The following is a 27,357-nucleotide window of genomic DNA, read 5'->3' on the forward strand; positions in this document are numbered from 1 at the left end:
GAACACCTAGTTGACTTACAAAGAGAAGATATCTCACTAATAGGAGACACTAGAGATGAGAAAATCGATTCAATGCAAATCAAAGTTGTGTCGAATTTTATAAAATTCACAGGTTCAGACAAATTTGAACAATTGGCAATTCAAAAAAATGCCCGAAACTATTTTAAAACATTGCAGAAGATTTTATGAGCCAAAGAAAGCTCTCATGACCTCAGGTGTGTCAATAAAGCCATGAAGCTATCACATTGCATGGTATAGCACAGCAATTTAGGAGAGACTATCAGAGACTATCCAAATAAAAGGTAGGAGGCGCTGGTAGGCTGGTCACTGATAAGCAGCGAATCAAGGGACACAAACCACAATGTGTCAATGGGATAGTACCTGTAACGGGTCCGGGAGGCGGAACCTCTGAGCTACTATACAAGGGGGCGGCCCTTGTAAGGGAGCGGGTGGCAGTCTCTGGGTGAACGGACAGGGAGTTACGGCAAGTGATCAGGGCAGTCTCTGGGAAAGGGGTAGGTACGACCTGTGATGGCAGAGCCTCCGGGTAGGCTAGCAGGCAGATGGTAGATGTGTGCTCCCAGGTGAGCAAGCGAGAGTCTCTGGAATAGCAGGTGGTCACGGCACGTGACGGCGGAACCTCCGGGCTGGCAGGCAGGTAGGTAACGGAGAAGCGCTCCCAGGTGAGCGGGCAAGAGTCTCTGGAATAGCTGGTGGTCACCGCACATGACAACGGGACCTCCGGGCTGGCAAGCAAGCAGGTAACGGAGATGCGCTCCCAGGTGAGCGGGCAAGAGTCTCTGAGATAGCTGGTGGTCACAGCACGTGACAACGGAGCCTCCGGGCTGGCAAGCAGGCAGGTAGCGGAGAAGCGCTCCCAGGTGAGCGGGCAAGCTGGTCCATAGACAGACTGACCGGAGTTGTAAGGCAGACCGTCGGACCTCAGGCAAGCAGGCAGGTAGCTGATGTGCGCTCCCAGGTGAGCGGACAAGTTGGTCCTTAGACAGACTGACCGGAGTTGTAAGGCAGACCGTCGGACCTCAGGCAGGCAGGCAGGTAACAAGTATTCAGGCAGGAATCAGGCAGGTAACTAGCAGGAAACTGGCAGGAAACTGGCAGGTAACCGGCAGGTAACTGGCAACGGGACCTGAGGGCTGAAGCACAGGTGAGACACAGGTGCAAACAACATTGCTCGGGCACCTCCATTTTGGAGGAGGTGCCTTATATATGATGAAGTCCTCCGGCCATTGGCCGGGGACTCCTTAGGACGGCGCGCGCGGCCCCTTTAAGAGGAGGGGAGCGCGCGCGCGCGCGCCCTAAGCACAGGGGCCGGGAAGGAGCGCGCGCTGAGAGCAGAGCGGGAGGGGGACGCCGGGAAGGAGCGCGCGCTGACAGCAGAGCGGGGAGAGGACGCCGGGCACGGAGCAGAGCGGTGAGGGGAGCAGCGTCCCTGCCTAGCAGAGGGCAGGGACGCCAGCGCTACAGTACCCCCCCCTTTAGGCCCCCCCTTTTTTAGGCCAGACAGAAATTTAGCTAGGATGAGAGGGGCATGGATGTTCTCCCGGGGCTCCCACGTTCTCTCCTCAGGACCAAACCCCTTCCAATCTACCAGAAAAAAGGTCTTTCCTCTTACCCTTTTGGTGGCAAGAATGTTCTCTACCTCAAACTCGTCCTCAGCAGAAACCGGAGCAGGAGGCGTACCTGTAGACTTGGAAAAAGAGTTAAGCACCACAGGTTTGAGGAGAGACACATGGAAGGAGTTAGGGATCCGTAAGTTGGCCGGGAGTTTCAATTTATAGGCCACCGGGTTGATCTGACTGATGACCTCCAGTGGGCCGATGAACCGAGGCCCTAACTTATAGGAAGGGATCTTGAGCCGGACATATTTGGACGAGAGCCAGACTTTATCCCCAGGGCGGAATTGAGGAGGGTCCAGACGTTTTTTGTCAGCGTGTCTTTTCATACGCTCGGAAGACAGAAGGAGTGCGGACCGGGTACTCTCCCATATGGAGGAAAATTTGTTAACAAGAGATTCCGCAGCCGGATTGTCCGCCGAGGTGGAGACGGGAAACGGGATCCGAGGATGCTTACCGTAGACTACAAAAAACGGGGATTTGGAGGAAGACTCGCTCTCGTGATTGTTGTACGAGAATTCGGCCCATGGCAGGAGATCCACCCAGTCAGAATGGTGGGCATTAACGAAGTGCCGAAGGTAACTGGTCAGGTTCTGATTGATCCGCTCCACTTGAGAAGTCCAGGGTGACGTCCAGCAATTTACAAGTGGCTCTCCAGAAACGGGAAGTGAACTGTACCCCACGATCCGACACGATGTGACGGGGCAGGCCATGAAGACGGAAGATGTGGCGGATAAAGTCTTTAGCCAGCTCGGGTGCAGACGGAAGACCTGGCAGTGGAATGAAGTGAGCCATCTTGGAGAAGCGGTCAGCGACCACCCAAATGACCGTACAACCGGCAGAGACGGGTAGATCAGTAATGAAGTCCATCGCTATATGCTGCCAGGGGGCAGCAGGTACTGGCAGAGGTAGGAGGCGGCCGGCCGGCAGGTGTCTCGGAACTTTGTTGCGGGCGCAGGACACACAGGCAGAAACAAAGTCTATTACATCCTTGTGCAGGTTAGGCCACCAGTAGTGCCGGGTAATAAGCTGGAGGGTCTTTTTCTGACCGGCGTGGCCAGCTAATTTAGACGAATGACCCCAGTGTAGGATCTTCTCCCGATCAGGTACTGGTACGAACGTCTTACCAGGAGGAAGACGATTTAGACTCACGGGAGCCACCTGCATTACTCTGGCGGGATCGATGATATGTTTCGGATCCTCCTCGAGATCAGACACCAGAAAGGACCGAGACAAGGCGTCCGCCTTGACGTTTTTGTCAGCCGGGCGAAAATGAAGGACAAAATCAAAACGAGCAAAAAACAAGGACCACCGGGCTTGGCGCGGGTTAAGTCTCTGGGCATGCTGGAGGTAAGCCAAGTTCTTGTGGTCAGTGTAAATTATTACCGGGTGAAGAGCCCCCTCGAGCAGGTAACGCCACTCCTCCAATGCCAGTTTGATGGCCAATAACTCTCGGTCTCCTATGGAATAGTTGCGCTCAGAGGAGGAGAAGAGTTTAGAGAAGAAGCCACAAGTTACCATCCTCCCGGAAGATGATTTTTGAGTAAGTACCGCTCCGGCTCCAGAGGAGGAGGCGTAAACTTCCAGGAAGAACTGTTTGTTGCCATCGGGGCGATGCAGCACCGGGGCGGAAGAGAAGGCCTGTTTAAGGGAAAGAAAGGCCTCCTCTGCTTCGGGTGGCCACTCTTTGGGATTAGTACCTTTACGGGTGAGCGCAGAAATTGGGGCCGTCCGGGAAGAGAAGTGTGGTATGAAGAGGCGGTAGTAGTTGGCGAAGCCCAGGAATCGCTGAATGGCCTTCAACCCCTCCGGTCGGTGCCATTTCTCGATGGCAGACAGTTTCTCAGGATCCATTTGTAGGCCGGTCTGAGAGATAATGTAGCCCAGAAACGGAAGCGAGGTCTGCTCAAAGAGGCACTTCTCAAATTTAGCGTAGAGATGGTTCTGCCTTAGCCTGAGCAGGACCTGACGAACGTCCCTCCGGTGAGTCTGGAGATCCGGAGAGAAGACCAAGATGTCGTCCAGGTACACCACTACGCAGGAGTAGAGAAGGTCCCGGAAGATGTCATTGACCAACTCTTGAAAGACGGCAGGAGCGTTACAGAGACCAAAGGGCATTACCAGGTATTCATAGTGGCCGTCCCGGGTGTTGAATGCCGTCTTCCATTCATCCCCCTGACGAATACGAACCAGGTTGTACGCCCCATGAAGGTCCAGTTTGGTGAAGATCCTAGCCCCCCTCAGGCGATCAAATAATTCTGGAATGAGCGGAAGGGGGTACTTATTCTTCACCGTGATCAGGTTTAGGCCTCTATAGTCTATACAGGGACGGAGAGAGCCGTCCTTCTTTTTGACGAAAAAGAAGCCTGCTCCCGCCGGGGAGGTAGATTTCCGGATGAATCCTCTGGCCAGATTCTCCTCAATATATTCGGACATTGACCGGGTCTCAGCAGCGGATAAAGGATAGATACGCCCACGGGGAGGAGAAGTACCGGGTAGCAGATCGATGGGACAGTCGTATGGTCTATGTGGTGGTAATGTCTCTGCCTCCTTTTTATTAAAGACATCTGCATAAGACCAATAAGGAATCGGAAGTCCAGGTAGATTAGCTGGGGTAGGAGAGGGACGGACGGGATGGACGGGAACCAGGCAGGTTTTATGACAGTCTTGTCCCCAGCGAAGGACCTCTCCGGTTTGCCAGTCTAGCACGGGTGCATGTCTCTGGAGCCAGGGCAGACCTAGCAAGAGGGCGTGAGAGAGTCCAGGCAGAACATGAAAGGAGATACTTTCAGAATGCAGCATTCCCACCTGCAGGGTAATGGATTCGGTGATGAGTTGAATGGGGCGAGGTAAGAGGCCCCCATCCACGGCAGCGACAGACAAGGGTACAGCCAGAGGTTTGGTGGGGATGCGGTATTTCTCAACCAGGGACTGTGAAATAAGGTTCCCGGCTGCTCCAGAGTCAAGTTGGGCTAGTTCGAAATAACGGTTCTCCCCGTAGATGATCGAAACTGACAACAGCAGGGATGGAGAGGATTTATTCTTGTCTAGGTGGACCTCTCTGAGCGAACCTAGACACAGGCGTTTCCCGACCTCTCCGGGCAGGCACGGATCCGGTGCTCCTTACTGCCACAGTAGAAGCAGCTCCCCTCGGCACGGCGTGAGTCCTGACGGGTTTTGACCATCTTGGTCTGGTCGACCTGCATAGGCTCAGGAGAGTGTACCTGGGGAGAGATGGAGGGAATGACGGGTTTCTGGAAAGTAGGAGCTAAACGTGGAATCCTTCTCTCACGGGTGACCTCTTTGGCACGCTCCTGGAACCGTAGGTCAATCCGGGTGGCAAGGGTTATTAGATCATCGAGAGAGGTAGGAATGTCCCGACCAGCAAGTTCATCTTTAATACGACCGGACAGACCCTCCCAGAAGACGGATACCAGAGCGTCGTTATCCCAGGCCAGCTCCGAGGCAAGGGTGCGGAACCGTATGGCATATTGGCCCACGGTGAGACCCTCCTGACGGAGGCGTAGCAGAGAGGATGCAGATGAGGTCTTCCGTCCGGGTTCGTCGAAGACTTTCCGGAAAGCCGAGAGAAAAGCAGGCAAGTTGGACTGCTACAGGTGACCTATTGGAACACACCTGCATCATCAGGTAAATATCCACTACTTATTTATAGCCCCCACTAGGGCAAAGACCGTTTTCTACCCACCCTCTACCTTCGCACTGCAGGTAGACTAAAAAGACAACCTAGGACACCAGGTTTTCAGGAAGCCTAGGCCCCTGGACCTCTTCTTACCCGAAACTAATATCCGCCCGGATTACAGTAGGTACAGAGAATTTACCTACTTTGCAGCATCTCTCTACCTTAATTAATCCTTCATACCTATCATTTAGTCCTATAGATTCTCCCACCATGGAATAAGAGCACCTACCTAACAGATAGTCCCTGATACTTATTCACCAATTAGAACAAGGACCCTACTACAGGTACATTGGTCACCATCTATCTCATCTTGACCTTATCCAATAATCCCACTAAACTAACCTCCCTTACCCTTTTTCCACAGGTTCTTACACCTCTGGACCACACTAAGGACCATCTTCTATCAAAATATAATACGTTACTCCTATTCTCTAGATATACTGGCCTCTGGTCAGAGACTTTATCACTTTTAACTGGTTTTAAACACCTTTTATCTATTTATTTCAAATAAAGCTTAATTAATTTTATCCAATCTACGACTAGTCCTTAGTTACGCCCCCACGTTGGTATCTCCCCAATTTCCCTCTACCCACTACCCAAGCGCGAATTATACCCCTATTTGTATTGGGACTATCAGAGACTGTATAAAAGCCGAGACAGGAAAAGCAACAGCCATTTTATGTTGATTTAGGATTGTGAAAGGACATCAAAGTTCACAGCTCAGAAACAGAGACAGGGAGAGAAAGTTCCAAACCATTGGACAAATATAGACAGGAATATGTTATACAACTGCAGCACTGAAGATGATGAGTGTAGTAGTTTGCAAGTAATACAGATATTCTATTGATGGGGAAGACAGAGAGAAGTAAGGTGACAGCAGCAGTGCCAGACTCCGTATGATTGATCGGTGATGTGGTGTAGCTAGCATCTGTAATGCTGTATTTGAATTACAAGAACATATTTTTGTCTTCCTTCCTAATGTACTAGAAAGAGGAAGCCAGTTAGCAAAATATTTTTTACAGAAAAAAAAAAAGTAAATTATTGTCAGTCAGAGATGGTGTGCTTGCTGGTCATAAGCGATTAATCTTTGTTTGTGCATTTTCTTGTGAAAGCCATTCTGTGAAGAGGGAAATAATTATTTAAAAAAGTGTGGTAGATCGGCGCACTCGGCTGCTCAAAGAGGTAGTCACAGGAACGCTTTCTGTTTAAGTCAAGTTTACTAAAAACTTGCTGCATAAACCAGTCCAAAATTAGGTAAACATACACGACCCTTCTGGCATAACGGGAAAAACAAAATAGCATACAGTACAGTATCTGTGGGTGCGGGGTTTGAGGGAAAAACGAACAGGGTTCATCTCTCTTTAACACAACAGCTCTGGAGATCACATCTTCAGACACAGCGGACACTAAATGAGTCCAAAGGCTTCACATTTACCTGCTGGACCACTCAACTCTTCAGATGTTCACAAAATCCCAGCCCTGTTATGGCTGATTAACCCCTCTCAGCACATAACATGGTGGAGCATACTTCTGGGCTCATAACATCCTCAGTGACACATATCTCCCCTCCAGTATTTTACCAGTGAACTTCTTGCAAAAGATACAAAAGAATATTCACGCAAATTCAGACCTTTAACTGCAACTGTCTACCACACAAAGTGTGTATTTCGCCTAAAAATTTTTTACACATTTGTTTCACTTATCAAATTTTCCAACCATACATGACACAACAATACTGTTGGAGTTTAGGATATTTTTAAATACTGTCTTAAGTCCATCACCCCTAAAATGCATTTTAAATTGGCTACACAGTTTTGTAGGGGACTTATTCCTTACAACAACCATACTAACACTATACTTGTTATTAGTGCAGGGTCTGAGAAAAGAACTTTTTATTGATATGCAAATGTGGAGGCTTTGGTGCACCCTTAGGCTAAGTTCCCATGATGCAGAAATGCTCCAGATTTTTCCTGAGCGTTTCTGCATCTCCCTGACAGAAAAAATGCATGCGGATTGTACATGCGTTTTCCTGCCAGGGACAAGCGGAAGTGAAGCGTTCTTCACATGCATTTCCGCATGCGGGTTGTCAAGCGCTTTCCAAGCGATTTTAGCATCACTTGGAAAGTGCTTGACAACTTGGTCACATTATATAAATCCATGCAACCGGCATGGATTTATATAGTGTGACCGTAAAGAATGGTAAAAAATAAAAAAATAAATATTATACTTACCCTCTGATGGCCCCCGGTGTCCTTATCCATCCGTCCTGGCTTGCCGGCAGCTCGCGATGGTCTAAAAGGACCTGCCATGACGTGATTTAGTCATGTGACGGGTCACGCGACCGTCAACGGCAGCCATCAGAGGGTAAGTATAATATTTATTTTATTCTTTTTTTTACAGGTACTATGGTACCCGGGTCTGGAGGAGAGTCTCCTTTTCTCCAAACCCGCATGAACCGCATGATATCCGTATGATATCCGCATGTGCATATCTAGTGATGCGGATGTCATGCGGTCCAATGCAAGTCAATGGAGGCGAAAACGCCGCGATTCCACAAAATAATTGGCAGTGCTGCAGATTTTTCCACAATGATAACCCGCAGCGGAAATTTCCGCAGCTTAAAAAACGCATAGTGGGCACACAGCCTTAGCGTTGCCAAGATTTTGGTACGCCGATACACCTCCTCAACTGCATATTGGGGACCTTCCCTCATTTCTGATTGACAGAGCTCGCTTCCCAGAACGAGCACTGTGTGAATGTACCAACATATGTGCCGCCGCAATTGTTCTCCTCCTTGTCTCCATTTTTCTGACCCAACTCGCTACATTAATACACCTAGAAGTGCAGCGAGCAGCGTCAGAAGAAAGGAGACAAGGAGGAAAACGTGCGCGGTCACTGCCTGCACGCGTGGCCACAGTGATGCCAGCAATATTCAGACAGTGCTTTTTCTAGGAAGCGAAAACTGTCAAACAGAAGCGGAGAAAGGGACCCACTATGCAAAAGAGGAGGCATAATGGTGCACCAACTCTTGACCATACCAAGGGTGCACTGAAGCCTCCTTATTTACATATGGATTAAAAGTTATTTTCTCAGGCATTGTAGCAGTAACAGGTACAGTGCTATTAAAGTCTTGTAGGGGCCAAGTACACTGCAGCACTGTATAGTCTATTCAGAATACTTTTAGGGGGTGACGGACTCCCTTTAATATAGATTACAAAGTGTGCTACAATGCTAATGTGGTCCCTCCTGTGGCAGTCATAGGTAGCTAGAATGTAATCTTATAAATCAACTATTCCGACCAACTATTGTGAGAAGCTTGTGGAAGGAGATCCCAAACGTTTTACCCAAGTCATTCAGTTTAAGGGCAATGGTACCAAATACTAATGAATTGTATGTAAACTTTTGACTTTGCAGTAAGTAATAAAAATGCCTTAAAACATTCTCTATCTCATTATTCTGCCATTTGGGAAATATTAAAAATGATGGTATCCTAATTGACCTAAAACGGGAAAGGTTTATTCTGATTTCATTTCAGACATTGAGGAAAACATGCATATGTGTCTTTTTATATAGTGTATGTAAACTTCTGGTTTCAACTGTATATTAAGAAATGTATAGGCACATCAATGTCAATCTAGAACCTAAGTTGCAAAAATCAAACAAGTATTCAATGATGATCAGTTTAAGATAAGTAAAATATATGGTGTATGTTTCAAGTATAACAGCACATAAGCAGTCAGGACACTCTCATGACTAGATTTGAGAAATAGCTTTAGAATAATATCTGAGTTTAGTGTAAGTTTGACATTAAAATTAATGTATATTTTTTGTTAATCTAAGTATTTTGCCATTTGTAAGTAAAAAGTTATTCTTGATGCAAGTATGTGTAGGATAATTCCACTAGTTGATGGTACTTACGGGTCCAGAGCCTTCCCAAGCTGATACTGTGAGCGCTCTCGGAAATCATCAACTCTTTTTGAAACTATATTGGCTTCTTCTTTCCTAAAACATAAATGTTTAAAACAAAAGTCATTATATTCTAATATAGCATGTATTTATTAAAAGGAAAAAAGATTGATAGTGGTATTCATAGTAAAGGGAGTCATCTAATTTTTAAATTGTGAAGCTGCCGAATATTTGATGGGCAATGGGAGCCCAAGCAAGAAAAAGAAGGCTTCCTACTATCTTCAAGTGGATTTATCCCCAGATTTCATAGTCCAAATTGTACACATTATTAAATAGATCTGTTACACCTGATGGAAATACTGTACTTTGAAACCCCATTTCAGAATGGCTGTATAAACCTTAATGAAAGTTTAAACTCAATGCAGATTAAACTTCAAACTTCAAACCCCCTAGCCTCAGTGTCCTGCCTCGCCGCTGAGATCTCATACTGCTCAGTACAAGCTGTAGCTATCAGGCAGGGTGAGCGGGCGGAGATTGAATATATTTAGGGTTTGTTCATGTACCCTTTACCACTCTATTTAGTGACTTGTAGTGTGTTTTCATGTTTTTATGGTTGTGTATTGTATTTGTGCTCAATGAATTTAGACTTTTACAGGTGTACTCATCACTAGTGTATTGCTTTTTGTATGGCTAAATTTTCCTTTCATAGATGATGTAGCACCCTGCTTTATATCATTGACTGTGCAGCCTCTCTCCATTTTTGTTCCGCTCAATCAGCAATAATAACATTTAAATGCTGACATTAGTGATTGAAAGCGGCATTAAAATGGTTAAACAACGGCGATTGGAACAAGCTCTGCTGTTACCAGCAAATGCCGGCTATATAACACCGCATACATCTGCCTGGTAAGGTGCTGACTCAGCTCCTGAGCCCGCTCGTTAAACCCGCCATGACAATGTAAGTTTATGTGATGTGGTCACTATCAGGTTAAAGGAGTTATCCATAAACAACATATATACACAGGATGGGTGATAAATGTATGATTGCTGAACATCTGAATGCTTGGATACCCACCGATCATGAGAATGGGAGTTTTAAAGTCTCCTGTATGAAATTTTACTGACCGCTGCTCAATTAACCAACTATTAAGTGTCTACAGGAGTTACAGAACAGCTAATAGCATGTGCTCAGTAAAGCCTCATTCACACAGGGAGCACAAAGTGGGGGTCTCATCAGCTGGACCACCAAAAGTAGGCATTAAAGTACATATATCATATATCCTGATAAGTGATACATATTGTTTATGGAACAAACCCTTTAATAAATAAATAACTTATATTTATAGAGGCTATAGAGCACCAAGTGACAAACAAGTAAATGACATTTCAGTTTACCATACACAAGCCCGGTGCAAATGTTTTATATTAAATGAATTGTGCCCACACAGGGTAATGAGTCTCACTAAAAATTAACACACAGTTCAGTGTTGGAGAACCTACATTTTCATTTCCTGAAGCCACCTTAAACTTCGTGCAACATTTCTTCCATCGTTAAAGTGAGGTGTCTCGATTCCAAATCTGTTTCCTTTTTTATATTTTGTCCAGTCGTATTTTCTGTTTCTTATCTCGCCTACAATGTAAAAAACATATTACTACCTTAGAAAATCACTTACAAAAAACAATGATAAATAAAAACATTAATTCAGTCCCTTGTCTGTTCTTCTCAAAAAATAAAACCATCATAATACACTAAGTGTAATCTAAAGTCTATATCTTGTTTTCTGTTATTTATTTTGGGCAATGTTCATATCACAATTATGATCTGTATTTGATATATACACCTGACCACTTCCTCCTGACATACTTCAAGGTGCCAATAGACTAATATTAGCTAAACGTTTGAGAAAAGAGTATATCATAGAAAACATGGATCTCCCAAGAAAAAAAAATGCATGTGTTACGCATCTGATTTTACTGTCATTGATTAACTATTTTTTAATTTGGTTTTTAAAAACTTTCTTGGGGCAGTCATATTGGAGACAGACACCCTTACAAATACATTGCAGTAGGGAATGCTTATGTATGTGTGAGTGTGTTGTTTGTGGGGGGGTGTATATCTATTTGTGGTGTTTGTGTAAGTGTGTGTGAATGTGTTGTGTGTGGGGGTTGTATGTGTGAGTGTGTTGTTTGTGGGGGGGTGTATATCTATTTGTGGTGTTTGTGTAAGTGTGTGTGAATGTGTTGTGTGTGGGGGTTGTATGTGTGAGTGTGTTGTTTGTGGGGGGGTGTATATCTATTTGTGGTGTTTGTGTAAGTGTGTGTGAATGTGTTGTGTGTGGGGGTTGTATGTGTGAGTGTGTTGTGTATGTGTGTGTTTTATGTGTGAGTGTGTTGTGTGCATATGTGTGAGTGTTTGTGTGTGGTGTGTAGTGTATGTATGTGTGTGTTGTTTGTGTATGGTGTATATGTGAATGTGTTGTGTATGTTTGAGGGTGTTGTGTGTGGTGTATGTGTAAGTGTGTTGTATGTGAGTGTGTTGAGTATGGTGTATGTGTGTGTTGTATGTGAGTGTGTTGAGTATGGTGTATGTGTAAGTGTGTTGTATGTGAGTGTGTTGAGTATGGTGTATGTGTAAGTGTGTTGTGTGTGTTTATGTGTAGCGTATGTGTGTAGTGTATATGTGAGTGTGTTGTCTGGGGTGAGGAGAGTCAATTGACAGAGAAATGTCAGATTATTACAGTTTCCAGGAAGAGGGTGAATATAGTTCCTTGCCTCAGAGACAAGGGAGTGATAGTGTAGTTGTATGCATGGCCATATTTGCATTTAGTGTTGTCATCCTGCATATATGTTTTACTATCTTGTACAGTGATGGTGGGGTCCGTCCTCTGGGACACCTACTGATCCTAAGAATGAAGCAGCACTGGCTTAGCTCTACGTCCCCTTTGCTGTTTTTCTTTCCTGGACAGAACCACTCCAGATACTCGCTGTGCAGGAAACTGGAGTGGCTGCATTTTTCTCTACAGCCCTTTTAATCTCAGGATCAATTGGGGGTCAAATGATAATGATTTTTCTCATCTTGGTCTAGTTTATACAGTAAAAGAAAAGTAAGCTACAGAAAATAGGAAGATCAGTCCATTGTGACAAGGCCAGTGTGAAAACTGGAATATTAAAATATTCATTCACAGATAGTCACATAAAAGATTAAAAAAAAACACAAAGCAAAAAAAAAAATGACGGTTAAAATATAATGTTAATTTGAATGCAATTTTCTGATTTAACATGTATCTGATCTTTAGTTTTCTAGAACAAAAAACATTATCTCAAAAATTATGACCTAAGAGATGCAGCTAATCTAAAAGTCAGTGTCCAAACCTTTAACAATACTTGCAACATGACGAGAGATAAATTCTGCAAATGAGCTACTTTGTATATTTCTCTTCCATGGAGAATTACTTATAAGACTCCACATCCAGTTGGTCTTTTACAGCTGGGGCTACACAGCGACTTTGCCCACAACATCTGTCGCGCGACCAAAGCTCGCTAGATGTCGGTGAGACATTGCAGTGCTATACAAGTGAATGAGGTTGCATTGTGACGCCGAGGGTACTGTGACCATAACAAGCAAGTCACAAGAAGTCCAAGTGCGTTGGATATTTTACGACTTGCTTGTCACATCTGCAGTATTCTAGGGGCTGCAATTTAACACCATTCACTTGTATGTCGCTAAAATGTAGCAATATGTGTCGCGGCCAAAGTGTCTGTATAGCTCCAGCCTTAAGGAGAACCAATACTTTTCCTATGTTGACTCTCTTTTCCTAGAAATGTAAACCATGAATTTTTATAGGTAAGAGAAATAACACTGGAATTAGACCTGGTGCAAGTATTTCACTTTTATTTAAGTTGTCATTGTGAAATTTATTAAGCACTCACCAACGTCATAATCATTATGTGTAACCACATAAAGATCATGTCCTCTGTGAGATTCTTCCTCTATTTCTTGAAAGCTTTTAGAAGGATTAATAAGAACACCCGCTGATGAACCTTAGCGCAGAACAAGGGAAAGATTTTCTGTCATTAATTAGGAATTTCTTACCATTACACCACATATCGGACAGGGTTAAATAAATACAACAAATGAATACTGGCTATATAATTACATTTCTAAAAACAATAACACATTAAGCTCCTAAGTTTTTAAATAATTTGATAAGTTAGTAAACTTTCTCTGGATACAGTCTCCCTGCCATGGTATACTGTTATGACTGCTAAAGCACATCATACGGGTAACGTACAAACCAGGAAGACAACTATCTGAACCTTACAGGTCGATGTTCAGACTAGGAAAAAAAACCTCCAATGACCCTGGTCTGTCCCTGCCTCACCGAGGCGTTTAGCACCCTAATATAATGTAATGGCGCCCCCACTCAACGGTGGCTGAGCCTGAACGCTCTTAGCAGCTTCTAGGATCGCTAGAGTAGCAGTCCCCTAAAGAATACAGAAATCGCACACAAAACTACACCAACCCACATAAACTACAGCACCGTGAATGAATCCAACAAAGTCTATCACCAGCAGGAAACACCAGTAGGGGATAAATTTAAAGATGAACCCGAATGGTGATAGGGCAGACAAACAGTAAATTAAAAACCCCTGTTACCCAAAACCAACAGAAACAAAGATAACACCCAAAGAAAAGGTGTATCTGTTGTGGCTCAGCGGAAAGAGTCGTCGACCACAGAACCGAGAATCAGGGGTTCGAATCCAGAAGCATGACATATACTGTGCTATAAACTAAAGCATGCGCTGAATATAATGAATATTGTATCCGGTACTTTAATTCCTTAAAGGTATTGTGGCATCAGAACATTACCTGTTCTTTCAATCAAGTTTTTATGTTAAATGTATTTTATTACATTGATAATGCTTTTTCACACCACTCACAAAGCCTAAGGCTAGGGTTACACGAGCGTATATTCTCTCATCTGAGAGAATTGGGTTAATTAAGCAAATCACACTCTGATCACACTTTGATCATAGCGTGATACAATTCTCTCGAATGAGAAGATGGAGAAAATAAATGTCTCCATCTTCTCCATTCTGTCAGTCTGTGGAAATCGGACTGCACTGAGATGTCATCCAAGTGCAGTCCGATGGTTTCCACAGAATCAGTGACTTCAAGGGCCAAGTGCAATCAGTATGTCACGTCAAACTCGGGCATGCAGCGATTGTTTTCCATGGACTGGCTCTGTCCAAGGAAAAACTCGGGCACGTGCACGGCCCCATAGCATAACACTGGTCAGGGTGCAATCTGATGTTCTGTCGGATCGTGCTCAAACCGAAAATATACTCGTTTGCATCTGCCCTAAGTCTAATACATCCTGTTTGTACTTTTCAGCAGTCTTATTAACATTACAGACAGGATTCTAACTACAGAAAGCTCCTCGATGTGCAGTAGATAACACCATTCACAATAGGCGATGTCACAGCTCCCTCTGCTCCAACAACCTTCACAATCACCTTTACCCACTTCAGCCTATTGCTGCCTATATCCATGTGGCTGCTGAAAAGTTCAAAAAACATGAGTCTATTATTAGCTTTGTGAAATAGAGATAGATAGATAGATAGATAGATAGATAGATAGATAGATAGATAGATAGATAGATAGATAGATAGATAGATACACTGGGTACGGAAAGTATTCAGATCCCTTTAAATTTTTCACTCTTTGTTTCATTGCAGCCATCTGGTAAATTCTAAAAAGTTCATTTTTTTTTCTCATTAAAGTACACTCTGCGCCCCATCTTGACAGAAAAAAAAACAGAAATGTAGAAATTTTTGCAAATTTATTAAAAAAGAAAAACTGAAATATCACATGGTCATAAGTATTCAGACCCTTTGCTCAGACACTCATATTTAAGTCATATGCTGTCCATTTCCTTGTGATCCTCCTTGAGATGGTTCTACTCCTTCATCGGAGTCCAGCTGTGTTTAATTAAACTGATAGGACATGATTTGGAAAGGCACACACCTGTCTATATAAGACCTCACAGCTCACAGTGCATGTCAGACCAAATAAGAATCATGAGCTCAAAGGAACTGCCCAAGGAGCTCAGAGACAGAATTGTGACAAGGCACAGATCTGGCCAAGGTTATAAAATAATTTCTGCATTACTCAAGGTTCCTAAGAGCACAGTGGCCTCCATAATCCTTAAAATGGAAGAAGTTTGGGACCACCAGAAGTCTTCCTAAACCTGGTCGTCCAGCCAAACTGAGCAATCGTGAGAGAAGAGCCTTGGTGAGAGAGGTAAAGAAGAACCCCAAGATCGCTGTGGCTGAGCTCGAGATGCAGTAGGGAGATGGGAGAAAGTTCCACAAAGTCAACTATCACTGCAGCTCTCCACCAGTCGGTCCTTTATGGCAGACTGGCCCGACGGAAGCCTCTCCTCAGTGCAAGACATATGAAAGCCTGCATAGAGTTTGCTCAAAAACACATGAAGGACTCCCAGACTATGAGAAATAAGATTATCTGGTCTGATGAGACGAAGATAGAACTTGGTGATGATAATTCTAAGCGGTATGTGTGGAGAAAACCAGGCACTGCTCAACACCTGCCCAATACAATCCCAACAGTGAAACATGGTGGTGGCAGCATCATGCTATGGGGGGTGTTTTTCAGCTGCAGGGACAGGACAACTGGTTGCAATTGAAGGAAACATGAATGCGGCCAAGTACAGAGATATCCTGGTTGAAAACCTCTTCCAGAGTGCTATGGATCTCAGACTTGGCCGAAGGTTCACCTTCCAACAAGACATAGCCCTAAGCACACAGCTAAAATAACAAAGGAGTGGCTTCAGAACAACTCTGTGACCATTCTTGACTGGCCCAGCCAGAGCCCTGACCTAAACCCAATTCAGCATCTCTGGAGAGTCCTGAAAATGGCTGTCCACCAACGTTCACCATCCAACCTGACAGAATTGGAGAGGAGCTGCAAGGAAGAATGGCAGAGGATCTCCAAATCCAGGTGTGAAAAACTTGTTGCATCATTCTCAAGAAGACTCATGGCTGTACTAGCTCAAAAGGGTGCTCCTACTCAATACTGAGCAAAGGGTCTGGATACTTATGACCATGTGAGATTTCAGTTTTTCTTTTTTAATACATTTGCAAAAATTTCTACATTTCAGTTTTTTCAGTCAAGATGGGGTGCAGAGTGTAATGCACACGCCCGGGCTGAGCGGCGTGTGCGTGTGATTCCACTGGACCGTGCCGGAGAGTGAATGCCTGGAGGGGCGTAACTAGGTATTCACCCGATCTGACCAGGGTCGCACGACGGCATACGATGCCAGTGCACCAAGGAGGAACCGAGCAGAGGGACCAGGTGCTACTCCAGGACAGACCCCGGACACGGCTGTTGACCCACACAGGGGAATACAGGAACAGACAGGTTAGGCTGGCACACAGACTGGTGGGTATAGGCAGGCACGACTGGTATGCAGGCAGGCGGGTATGCAGGCAGGGGGGTACAGGCAAGCACGGCTAGAGTGCAGACAGGGAGGCACTAGCAGGTTGGAACACAGGCGGGATAGGACCCAGTACACACTGGGACTCAGGAACAGAACCACAGATGTGGCGGACAAACACAGCAGAGTGAGGCCGCCCAGAGAGATGAGCGAGAGCAGGGCAAGACGAGACCGCCTAGAGCGGTGAGCGAGAGTAGAGCAGGACGAGGCCGCCTGGAGCGGTGAGCAAAAGTAGAGCAGGACGAGGCCGCCTGGAGCGGTGAGCAAGAGTAGAGCAGGACGAGGCCGCCTGGAGCGGTGAGCAAGAGTAGAGCAGGGCGAGGCCGCCTGGAGCGGTGAGCAAGAGTAGAGCAGGACAAGCCGCCTGGAGCGGTGAGCAAAGGGTCAGAGCTGAGCGAGACTGCTGAGCAGTGAGCAAGGAGTCAGAGCAGAGCGAGACTGCCGGGGCAGTGAGTAAAGGAGTCAGAGCATAGCGAGACTGCCGGAGCAGTGAGCAAAGGGTCAGAGCGGAGCGAGACTGCCGGAGCAGTGAGCAAAGGGTCAGAGCGGAGTGAGACTGCCGGAGCAGTGAGCAAAGGGTCAGAAAGGAGCGAGACTGCCGGAGCAGTGAGCAAAGGGTCAGAGCAGAGCGAGACTGCCGGAGCAGTGAGCAAGGCAGAGCAGGCTAGAACCGCCGGAGCGGTGAGCAAGGTAGAGCAGGCTAGAACCGCCGGAGCGGTGAGCAAGGCAGAGCAGGCTAGAACCGCCGGAGTGGTGAGCAAGGCAGAGCAGGCTAGAACCGCCGTAGCGGTGAGCAAGGCAGAGCAGGCTAGAACCGCCGGAGCGGTGAGCAAGGCAGAGCAGGCTAGAACCGCCGGAGCGGTGAGCAAGGCAGAGCAGGCTAGAACCGCCGGAGCGGTGAGCAAGGCAGAGCAGGCTAGAACCGCTGGAGCGGTGAGCAAGGCAGAGCAGGCTAGAACCGCCGGAGCGGTGAGCAAGGCAGAGCAGGCTAGAACCGCCGGAGCGGTGAGCAAGGCAGAGCAGGCTAGAACCGCCGGAGCGGTGAGCAAGGCAGAGCAGGGGGGACAGGGCTCTGTACACACGGAACAGGCAGGAAAGGAAAGGCAGAACCAGATACCCACAGGGTACTTGCAGTGAAGTAGCGAGTGGACCACAAACTCACAAACGGAAGTACAGTGACAACGAGCAGGAGTTAGGTACGAGTTCAGACTCTGCAGAAAAAGGAAAGGTACGGACATAGAGAAACACAGGAAGGAGGCTAGAAGAGTATACAGACAAGAACAGACACAGTAGAATCATAGAATCATAGAATCATAGAATGGTAAAGTTGGAAGGGACCTCCTGGGTCATCTGGTCCAACCCCCTGCTCAAAGCAGGATTCACTAGATCATCTCAGACAGATGTCTGTCCAGCCTCTGTTTGAAGACGTCCATTGAAGGGGAACTCACCACCTCTCGTGGCAGTCTGTTCCACTCATTAATCACCCTAACTGTCAAAAAGTTTTTTCTAATATCTAATCTGTGTCTCCTCCCATTTAGTTTCATCCCATTGCTTCTAGTCTTTCCTTGTGCAAATGAGAATAAAGATGATCCTTCTACAATGTGACAGCCCTTGACATATTTGTAGACAGCTATTAAGTCTCCTCTCAGTCTCTCAGTAGCAAGATACAGGAGCGGGTCTAGGTATGCAGCCCCTAGAAGGCGGAAGGAGCGTGTTCAGACAGGATAGACAAGATACAGGAGCGGGTCTAGGTATGCGGCCCCTAGAAGGCGGAACGAACAGGCTAGGAGCGTGTTCAGACAGGCCTGGAAATACAGCCTCCAGGAAAGGCAGACAAGCAAACACAGAAAGGGACCTGGCACATTCAGAGTGAAAGAGCACGCTGAATGAAACACAATGCTCAGGCATGGATTCATTGGAGCAGCTGGGTTAAATACCAGGTGACAGACAGCAATAGGCTGAGGACGCACAAGGGGTGTGCCTGCAGCAGGTACAAGAAACAGGAAGTGATCGGGCGCCGCCCTTAAGCAGCAGACACAGAGGCAAGCAGGCAGCATGGAGGGAAGCCAGGCTAGCAGACTGGACTGGAGATCAAGTGCGCGCTCTTGCACAGTGGGAGATGGACCACTATGCAAGGACGCCGCCAGGTATGTTACACAGAGTGTACTTTAGTGAGAAAAAAAATGAACTTTGTTTCATTGCAGCCATTTGGTAAATTCTAAAAAGAGTGAAAAATGTAAAGGGGTCTGAATACTTTCCGTACCCACTGTAGATAGATATCCAAGGAAGATAGAGGCAGCACTCCAGAAAATCCAATATATTGTGCTTTTATTGACCCATCATGTCAAGAGGTGGCAACGTTTCGTCCCTAGTGAAACAGTTCCTCACTAGTGACAAAATGTTGCCACCTCTTGACATGATGGGTCAATAAAAGCACAATATATTGGATTTTCTGGAGTGCTGCCTCTATTTTCTTTGGATGTTTGCAAGGTTTTTTTGGTGTTGCCTGTGAGGCTTTGCACCAGTCTTCAACTTGTTGCCATATTGCTGGTGCTGCACCTTTATTTTTTTCATAGGTAGACAGACAGACAGACAGACAGACAGACAGACAGACAGATAGATAGATAGATAGATAGATAGATAGATAGATAGATGAAAAGAAAGCGAAGCAGCACTCCATTATGGCCAAGATACATAAAGACAATAAAAACATTTGATCTAAACTGTGTTATTACTCAGTAAGCTTTACAAAAAATGGAGGTTCTTAGCGCATAAATTGGCCAATTCATGTGTGCCCACCAACCGCTGCAAGGTGACCTCCCATCTGATTGGTACTACTCATGCCTCTCTTGGGCTACAAGCCTATAACTCTGGACAGAACATGTCACTTCTGGGCTAAAACACCTACAATTTAAATGGGCTGGTAGAATAGAATATACATGACCTGTGCAAGGTCAGACAGGAGGCAGTTACAACCTCCGATAGATAGATAGATAGATAGATAGATAGATAGATAGATAGATAGATAGATAGATAGATAGATAGATAGAACTTTTGAAAAATACATTTAACATAAAAACTTGTTTTTATCAATATGTAATTTTCGGATAACATATTGCCTTAACAGACTCTTATTTTGTCTTTTTAACAACTTATTACATAATAAAAGAGCGATATCTATTTTTTCCATCAACATAGCTTTATGGCAAATTCTTTTTTCCAGTACAAGTTAAACTTTTCAGCTGTATAATTTTGCAGTTCATATAACTCTTTTATTATTAGCTCTTTTTAGAATGGTGAGGTTTGTTTTATGTTATTCTCCTTGATGTACAAAAAATCAATACCACATATATAAATAGATATTTTTTATTGTTTTAATGGGGGAAAAGTAAACTTTTTTTTTTAAATTAAACTATTTAAATAGGCATTCCCAGTCACTTAGCAATAGTATGTCGTTAGGATATGCCATCACTTAATGATCGTCATGATATGACCTCTGGGACTAATTCAAGTGCATTAAGCGAGGCCACGCACATCTAGTCGTAATGTGGCCAGGAGCATGCATATCGTATTCGGTCTCGCCGTCGGCACTGAAGAATCCTGACAGCACACAGTGCTCGTGATGTGAGGATTTACAAGTCTGCAGTCTCAAAGAGTGACTGCACACTTTTATGATAAAACTGGACAATCCCTTTTAGAGGGTTCAGCGCTGAATCATTCTCAGGATTGGTGAGGGTCACAAGATGTCACTCACGAAGATGACAATATCAATTAAGGGGAATTTGTCAGCAGGGTTTTGCTATGTAGTCTGAGGACAGCATGAGGTAGGGGTTAAAACACAGAATTCAGCGATGTGTCACTTGTTTATTTACAGTGAAGGTTTTATCACCTGGTGATTATGATTGTCTGGACTACAGGGTTCACGCTTGCTAGTCTGACTTTGCCACCTCCTGTGATAAGCAGCTCATTTTCAATAGACTGTGTATATAGAGAGCCTGGTGTGGGCCGGGTTAGCTTTCTCAGCTCTGCTGCATTGCTAAATCTAAAAGCTCTGATTGTGTCACAACTGCTGCACCAAGTAAACTAAGTGATACATCACTGGATTAGAGGGTCTCTTTGCCTACATCATGCTGCTCTCAGATAAGGTAGGAAAAATCTGGTAACAGATTCCCTTTAATTCCCACTGGGAAATTCACTGATTGCTTCTCTAATACAAATGCTGAGGCATTTCAGAGAAAGACATAGTTCAATAGGTGTCGGAAACCAAGCTGCATGGGAAACTAGTTGGACAGGTGGGTCCCCTGGGATTTCTCCCCACCTGCTGCTTGGGAGTAACAGGTTTCTCCCTATAGATGCCTGCAGGGAGAGATGTCAGTCACTGGCAGCAGGTGGGGAAAATCCACAAGGGACCGAGCTGCTAGGAAGACTAGTCAAACCGTTGGGTCCCCAGTCCGACTAGTCTTCCTAGCGGATCTTTCCCTGGCGGCTGAAACAATGCAGCATTTCAGAATTAAACATATGTAGCTGAAATCATGCAATCAGTGCCTGATACATGATGCCTGTGGTTCGGGCAGAATGTATCAGAAGTCAGGTTCCCTTTAAGTGGTTCACACATCTACATTAGGTATTGCTTATAACACCAGGATAAAATCTTATTTTTCTGAGTGTCTTCTTCTTCTAAAGTATTTTTCATTTTGATGGTATTAAACAACTAGAAGAAATTGAATCAGAAGAGATTTAAGTGTTTTCACAACTTCTCTGATAATAACTTCCAGTATATCTGTTGTAAATGAGTAGTAAATGATTTCACATCATCCAAAAGAGAAACATAACTTAATTAGAAAGAAAGAAATTGTATGATATAATCTTTCAGATAAAATTACAAAGCTGAATAAAACGGTTACTAAACTGCGTTGATACTTTCTCCCAAATGTAGTTTCATTGAAGTTGATGTTAGCTGGGAACGCTGCTGCTTGATCATAAGATTTCCCGAGAGGAGTTTGCGTGGCGCTAGCATATATTGATTCTTTCTTCTCCAATAATTTTTGTTGGAACAGTGTTTTCAAGGGCGCATTTATTAAGGAACCAGCCTAAATGATGCAAGAAATAGAAGAATAATGTTATCACAGAGCTATATAACCAATGAAGAAGGATACAAACAAAATGAAGAATATAGGATTACAGTTGAAAATCAAGACAATTCAATTATAGTGTATAGAGAAAAATTCTAAAAAGCAAAAGAAAAACAGACAAAATCCAAAATTAGTTATAGCTATTCATAGATACAGTAGCTACTCACACTCAGTGAAGGGCGGGTGCTCACGCCATGAATGATATCATTTTCCTTTCTAGGGTCATTGGCTTTGCCATATAATACGTTTCGCACACCAGGATTGGGGCGTCTTGAATTGAGAAACTTCTGTACAACAGGAGGAGTAGTAGGCTAAAATCAAACAAATATTTAACCAGAAGATCTAGTAAAACAAAACAATATTATACAGGCAACAACAAAATAAAAAATAACACAGATATTAATGCGCTTACCCGCTATGTTGACTTTTGCACAATTTTTTATTATAAACCACCATTTTGTGTTTTAAACAAGTGCAGTGTCTCCATTGTGTAATGTATCCCCCAGCGCCTTGTGTGATGAGTGCAGTGTCCGGTCTGCTGTCTGCTTAGATGAGTAGTAATGAGCCGGCAGCAGAGCGGTGTCACTATACCTGTTGTGCAGGAGGACTAGCGCCGCTCCGCAGGTGACGTCACTGGTCTTTGTCAGGTATAGTGACTGGCTTATTACCATTCATCTAAGCAGACAGGAGACGGGACGCTGCACTCATCACAGGGAAGACTGCACACGGGGGAGACACTACAAAAGGAAAACTCCGCAGGGACCAACCCCTGAAATGAGAGTCACTGATGACGCTTCGTTTCAGGGCGGCAAACGTAGCAAGGGGAGTGTCAGGGTGTCCCAGTCCCCCTCCGCCCCATGACATATAGTTTCAGGATGAAAAGGGGAGTGACAGCAGTTTCAGCCAGCAGATGACGATTCGTTTGAATATCCTATCATGCACTGGGATTTTCAAACAAATCGTCATAGGAAGTGGGTAATATAAACAGAACCCTAAGTTGTAGTAAATCGTCAATGATAGGAGATTTTTCCATTACTTAAATTATTAAGGCTATTAGTTTTTAAAGATTTATTAGTTGAAATTTACTTTTGGGTTTTGGACAAACCCTTTAATCATTGATATTGTCACGACTCTGTTGTCGGATTACCCGTGGCCAGGGGCTCCTGCCCTGTTGCTAAAGCTAGGGGCGCCCTAGCTATCCCTGCTCCCCGGATTACTTCTGATGGTGAAGACGCCGTGGCCACATACCTTGCTGAACTCCTGAATCAGTCCTATATCTGTCCCCCTCCCCCACCCAGGAAAGTGGGGAGTAATAGTGTATGAATATACACAAACCAGACTAACAAGGATGTACAGGGATAAATGAAAATACCAATCATACAAATATGCACTCACAGACAGAGAGGAACACCAGGGAGGACTTGCACGTGGACGAAACACCAAGAAACAGTTACAGATCAACATTCCAAACGCCTCTACCAACAACTGACACCTCCACTCCATACCAGGCAGTATGAAACTAATGCTGACAATCCAGATTGTCAGAGGCGAGTATACAGTGGGGAAAGGAAGTATTTAGTCAGCCATCAATTGGGCAAGTTCTCCCACTTAAAAAGATGAGAGAGGCCTGTAATTGACATCATAAGAAGACCTCTACTATGAGAGACAAAATGAGAAAACAAATCCTGAAAATCACATTGTCTGATTTGGAAAGAATTTTTTTTCATATTTTGGTGGAAAAAAAGTATTTGGTCAATTACAAAAGTTCATCTCAATACTTTGTTATATATCCTTTGTTGGCAATGACAGAGGTCAAACGTTTTCTGTAAGTCTTCACAAGGTTGGCACACATTGTTGCTGGTATGTTTGCCCATTCCTCCATGCAGATCTCCTCTAGAGCAGTGATGTTTTGGGGCAGTCTCTGGGCAACACGGACTTTCAACTCCCTCCAAAAGTTTTCTATAGAGTTTAGATCCGAAGACTGGCTAGGCCACTCCACGACCTTGAAATGCTTCTTACAAAGCCACTCCTTTGTTGCCCTGGCAGTGTGCTTGGGATCATTGTCATGCTGAAAGACCCAGCCACGTTTCATCTTCAATGCCCTTGCTGATGGAAGGAGGTTTGCACTCAAAATCTCATGATACATGGCCCCATTTATTCTTTCATCTACACGGATCAGTCATCCTGGTCCCTTGACAGAGAAACAGCCCCAAAGCATGATGTTGCCACCCCCCATGCTTCCAGGAGGTATGGTGTTCTTTGGATGCAACTCAGCATTCTTTCTCCTCCAAACACGCCAAGTTGTGTTTCTACCAAACAGTTCTACTTTTGTTTCATCTGATAATATGGCATTCTCCCAATACTCTTCTGGATCATCCAAATGCTCTCTAGCAAATTTCAGATGGGCCCGGACATGTAATGGCTTAAGCAGGGGGACACGTCTGGCACTGCAGGATCTGAGTCCCTGGCGGCGTAGTGTGTTACTGATGGTAGCCTGTGTAACATTGGTCCCAGCTCTCTGCAGGTCATTCACTAGGTCCCCCCGTGTGGTTCTGGGATTTTTGCTCATCGTTCTTGAGATCATTTTGACCCCACGGGGTGAGATCTTGTGTGGAGCCCCAGATCGAGGGAGATTATCAGTGGTCTTGTACGTCTTCCATTTTCTAATTATTGCTCCCACAGTTGATTTCTTCACACCAAGCTGCTTGTCTATTGCAGATTCAGTCTTCTCAGCCTGGTGCAGGGCTACAATTTTTTTCTGGTGTCCTTTGACAGCTCTTTGGTCTTCACCATAGTGAAGTTTGGAGTGTGACTGTTTGAGGTTGCGGTGCCAGTACTAAAGGTAATGAGTGGAGGACAGAGGAGCCTCTTAAACAAGAAGTTACAGGTCTGTGAGAGGCAGAAATCTTGCTTGTTTGTAATTGACCAAATATTTATTTTCCACCAAAATTTGAAAAAAAAATTCTTTCCAAATCAGACAATGTGATTTTCAGGATTTGTTTTCTCATTTTGTCTCTCATAGTTTCTCAATTACAGGCCTCTCTCATCTTTTTAAGTGGGAGAACTTGCACAATTGGTGGCTGACCAAATACTTTTTTCCCCCACTGTATATAGAAGAGGGGAGTGGCCAATACTGAACAGCTGAGATCATCCAATGAAGAAAGCTTCAGAGGATCTAAGCAGAACAGTTTAACCCCTGCACTGCTAACAGAAACATGCACCCTTTAATATGAAGGAGACGTGCTTATGATCAGTGCAGGTGTACGTGAAATCAGATGCTGCGGTCTTCTGGCCCCTTTCTGTCTCAGTAAACCCGTGACAGATATCATTTAACAATGAAGGGGGAACAGTGATTGCCGGAGTGATGGGGCCTGTATTTCTGTGATAATTTGGGGGTTCACGAGGTCGACCCCCACTGATCAAAAACTGATTGTTTATACTGTATATGAAATTATTACAGGTTATTTCTTACCCTAGTGTTGACTTCAGCTAGACAGCTTGAAGCTCTTTCTCCGGTAGGGAACAGCTTTCCAGCCTAAAGGATGAAGAACAAGACTGTAGGTATATAAAGGTCAAATTTTTGTAATCTCCCTGATACAGTATTATGTGATTTACAGAATATTTAAAGAATTTTTCCCAAAATATTAAGTTATCCTTTATCATTAAGACAGGGAATAACCTACTGATCCCTGGTACTCTCTGCAATCCTGAGATTAGGGCTAATGAACCTGGGAATTGGGCTCTGCAGATCCCTGTCTTGAATGGGGCAGAGGTTCGAATGCTCAACCTCCGCTCCATTCATTGTCTCTGGGATTGCTTGAAATAGGTGCGGGCTGTGGATATCTTACTATATTGGGAATAACCATTTTGGTGTCATATACAGACTATTAAAAAATAAAGCAATGTTACTTCATCTTTTATCTCAGGATCATAATGAGAATAGTTCTTTAATCATGATATAAGGGTAATCATGGAATCCTTTTATATTTTCTGAAACTTTAAGGAATTTGCAATAAAATGCTACCCTGTCCTTTATTCATTGCAGTTTTGAGTAGACCGTGTGCTCAATGTGTGAATACGTGGTTTAAGGAAGTGGAGAGGATGCCCACACACCCCCACCGGAAGGGGAAGAAAGAAAATGTGAGGAGACACCAGAGAAAGGGTATTACGCGCCAGAAGAAGCCCAACCCAAGGATGGGTGGAGCAACATCAGGAAGTCTGCAGCGACGAGAAGGTCGGCGCCATTAATCTCTTGGGACCCGGAGAGGAAGCAGCACTATTTGGTTGGAAAGAAATATGTTCAGAGTGACATGATGGATTGTCCGACAGAGATTGTGGAATTGAGTGGTGAGAGCAGATATTGAGACCAGTATACAGTGGATGAGTACTGGTGAGGACTTGGAGCTTTTTGACTGCCCTGGGAGCCTGACGACTGCGATCAAGTAATTCAGGAAATACCACTATTACCAGTTATTATGGTTCAGCCTGAAGCAACACACACAGTGCTCACCGCTCAGAGGATTGGAGAGTCCATTTCCACTCCAGAGTACCAAGCAGAGGCTGAGCCCACTACAGAAAACATCGAGCAGTGTTAGGCTGAGAGCCCACGATGATGATTTAATGTGTTTCCGCGACGGCATCACTCACCGGGGATGCTAGGCTGTGGGCGGGGCGTCACACCCGGAATCCACCGCGCTCTCCCTCTCCTCATTCATTGGGAAAGCGCGTGGTGCCATTTTTTTCTCTTTTTTTTTTTTACAAACTTTGATGAACGACACCATTGGTTTTACCATATCTTATACTGGAAAATGGGGGAAAAAAATTCCAAGTGCGGTGAAACTGCAAAAAAAAGTGCAATTTCACAATTTTTTGGGGTTGTTTTTCTTACCATGTTCACTAACAGATATAGGTTCTTTTTTATTTAAGTGGTGAAAAAAAAATCCAAGGTTGGTATAAAAAAAAAAAAAAAAGAAAAAATGGCACCATTTTCCGAGACCCGTAGCGTCTCCATTTTTCAGGATCTGGGGACGAGTGAGGACTTATTTTTTGCGCGCCGAGTTGATGTTTTTATTGATACCATTTTGGGGTAGATGCAATGTTTTGATCGCCCATTATTGCATTTTATTGCAATGTTGCAGCAACCAAAAAAACGTAATTCTGGCATTTTGATTTTTTTCTTGTTACGCCATTTACCGATCAGATTAATTATTTTAATATTTTGATAGATCGGACGATTCTAAATATGCCAATACCAAACGTGTATTTTTTATTTTTTTTATTGTTTTATTTTGAATGGGGCGAAAGGGGGGTGATTTGAACTTTTATATTTTTTTAATATTTTTAAAAACTTTTTTTTTTACTTTTCACTTCCTTCAATAGTCTCCATAGGAGACTAGAAGCTATGGCGCTCATAGCAGTTGAGCAATGAGAACCACAGGGGTCTCCTGCAGACCCCGAGTTGTCATGCC

General features: G+C 44.6%; 1 protein-coding gene across 2 annotated transcripts in view; it reads right to left on the reverse strand.

The window, feature by feature from the left end:
* The window catches only part of EFHB (EF-hand domain family member B), a 116,229-nt gene that overhangs the window by 38,645 nt on the left and 50,227 nt on the right, over positions 1–27,357 (reverse strand). For both annotated transcript variants that reach the window (XM_073676577.1, XM_073676576.1), the window contains exons 2-7: positions 25,362–25,424; positions 22,057–22,200; positions 21,667–21,847; positions 13,171–13,281; positions 10,741–10,870; positions 9,253–9,336 (exon numbers count right to left, since the gene is read on the reverse strand). In XM_073676577.1, the coding sequence (XP_073532678.1) occupies positions 9,253–9,336; positions 10,741–10,870; positions 13,171–13,281; positions 21,667–21,847; positions 22,057–22,200; positions 25,362–25,424 (713 nt within the window). The remainder of the gene's footprint in view (positions 1–9,252; positions 9,337–10,740; positions 10,871–13,170; positions 13,282–21,666; positions 21,848–22,056; positions 22,201–25,361; positions 25,425–27,357) is intronic.

Source organism: Phyllobates terribilis, unplaced genomic scaffold, assembly GCF_046119375.1.
Source record: "Phyllobates terribilis strain yellow unplaced genomic scaffold, ASM4611937v1 Scaffold_4__5_contigs__length_816908805, whole genome shotgun sequence".
Lineage (NCBI taxonomy): Eukaryota > Metazoa > Chordata > Amphibia > Anura > Dendrobatidae > Phyllobates > Phyllobates terribilis.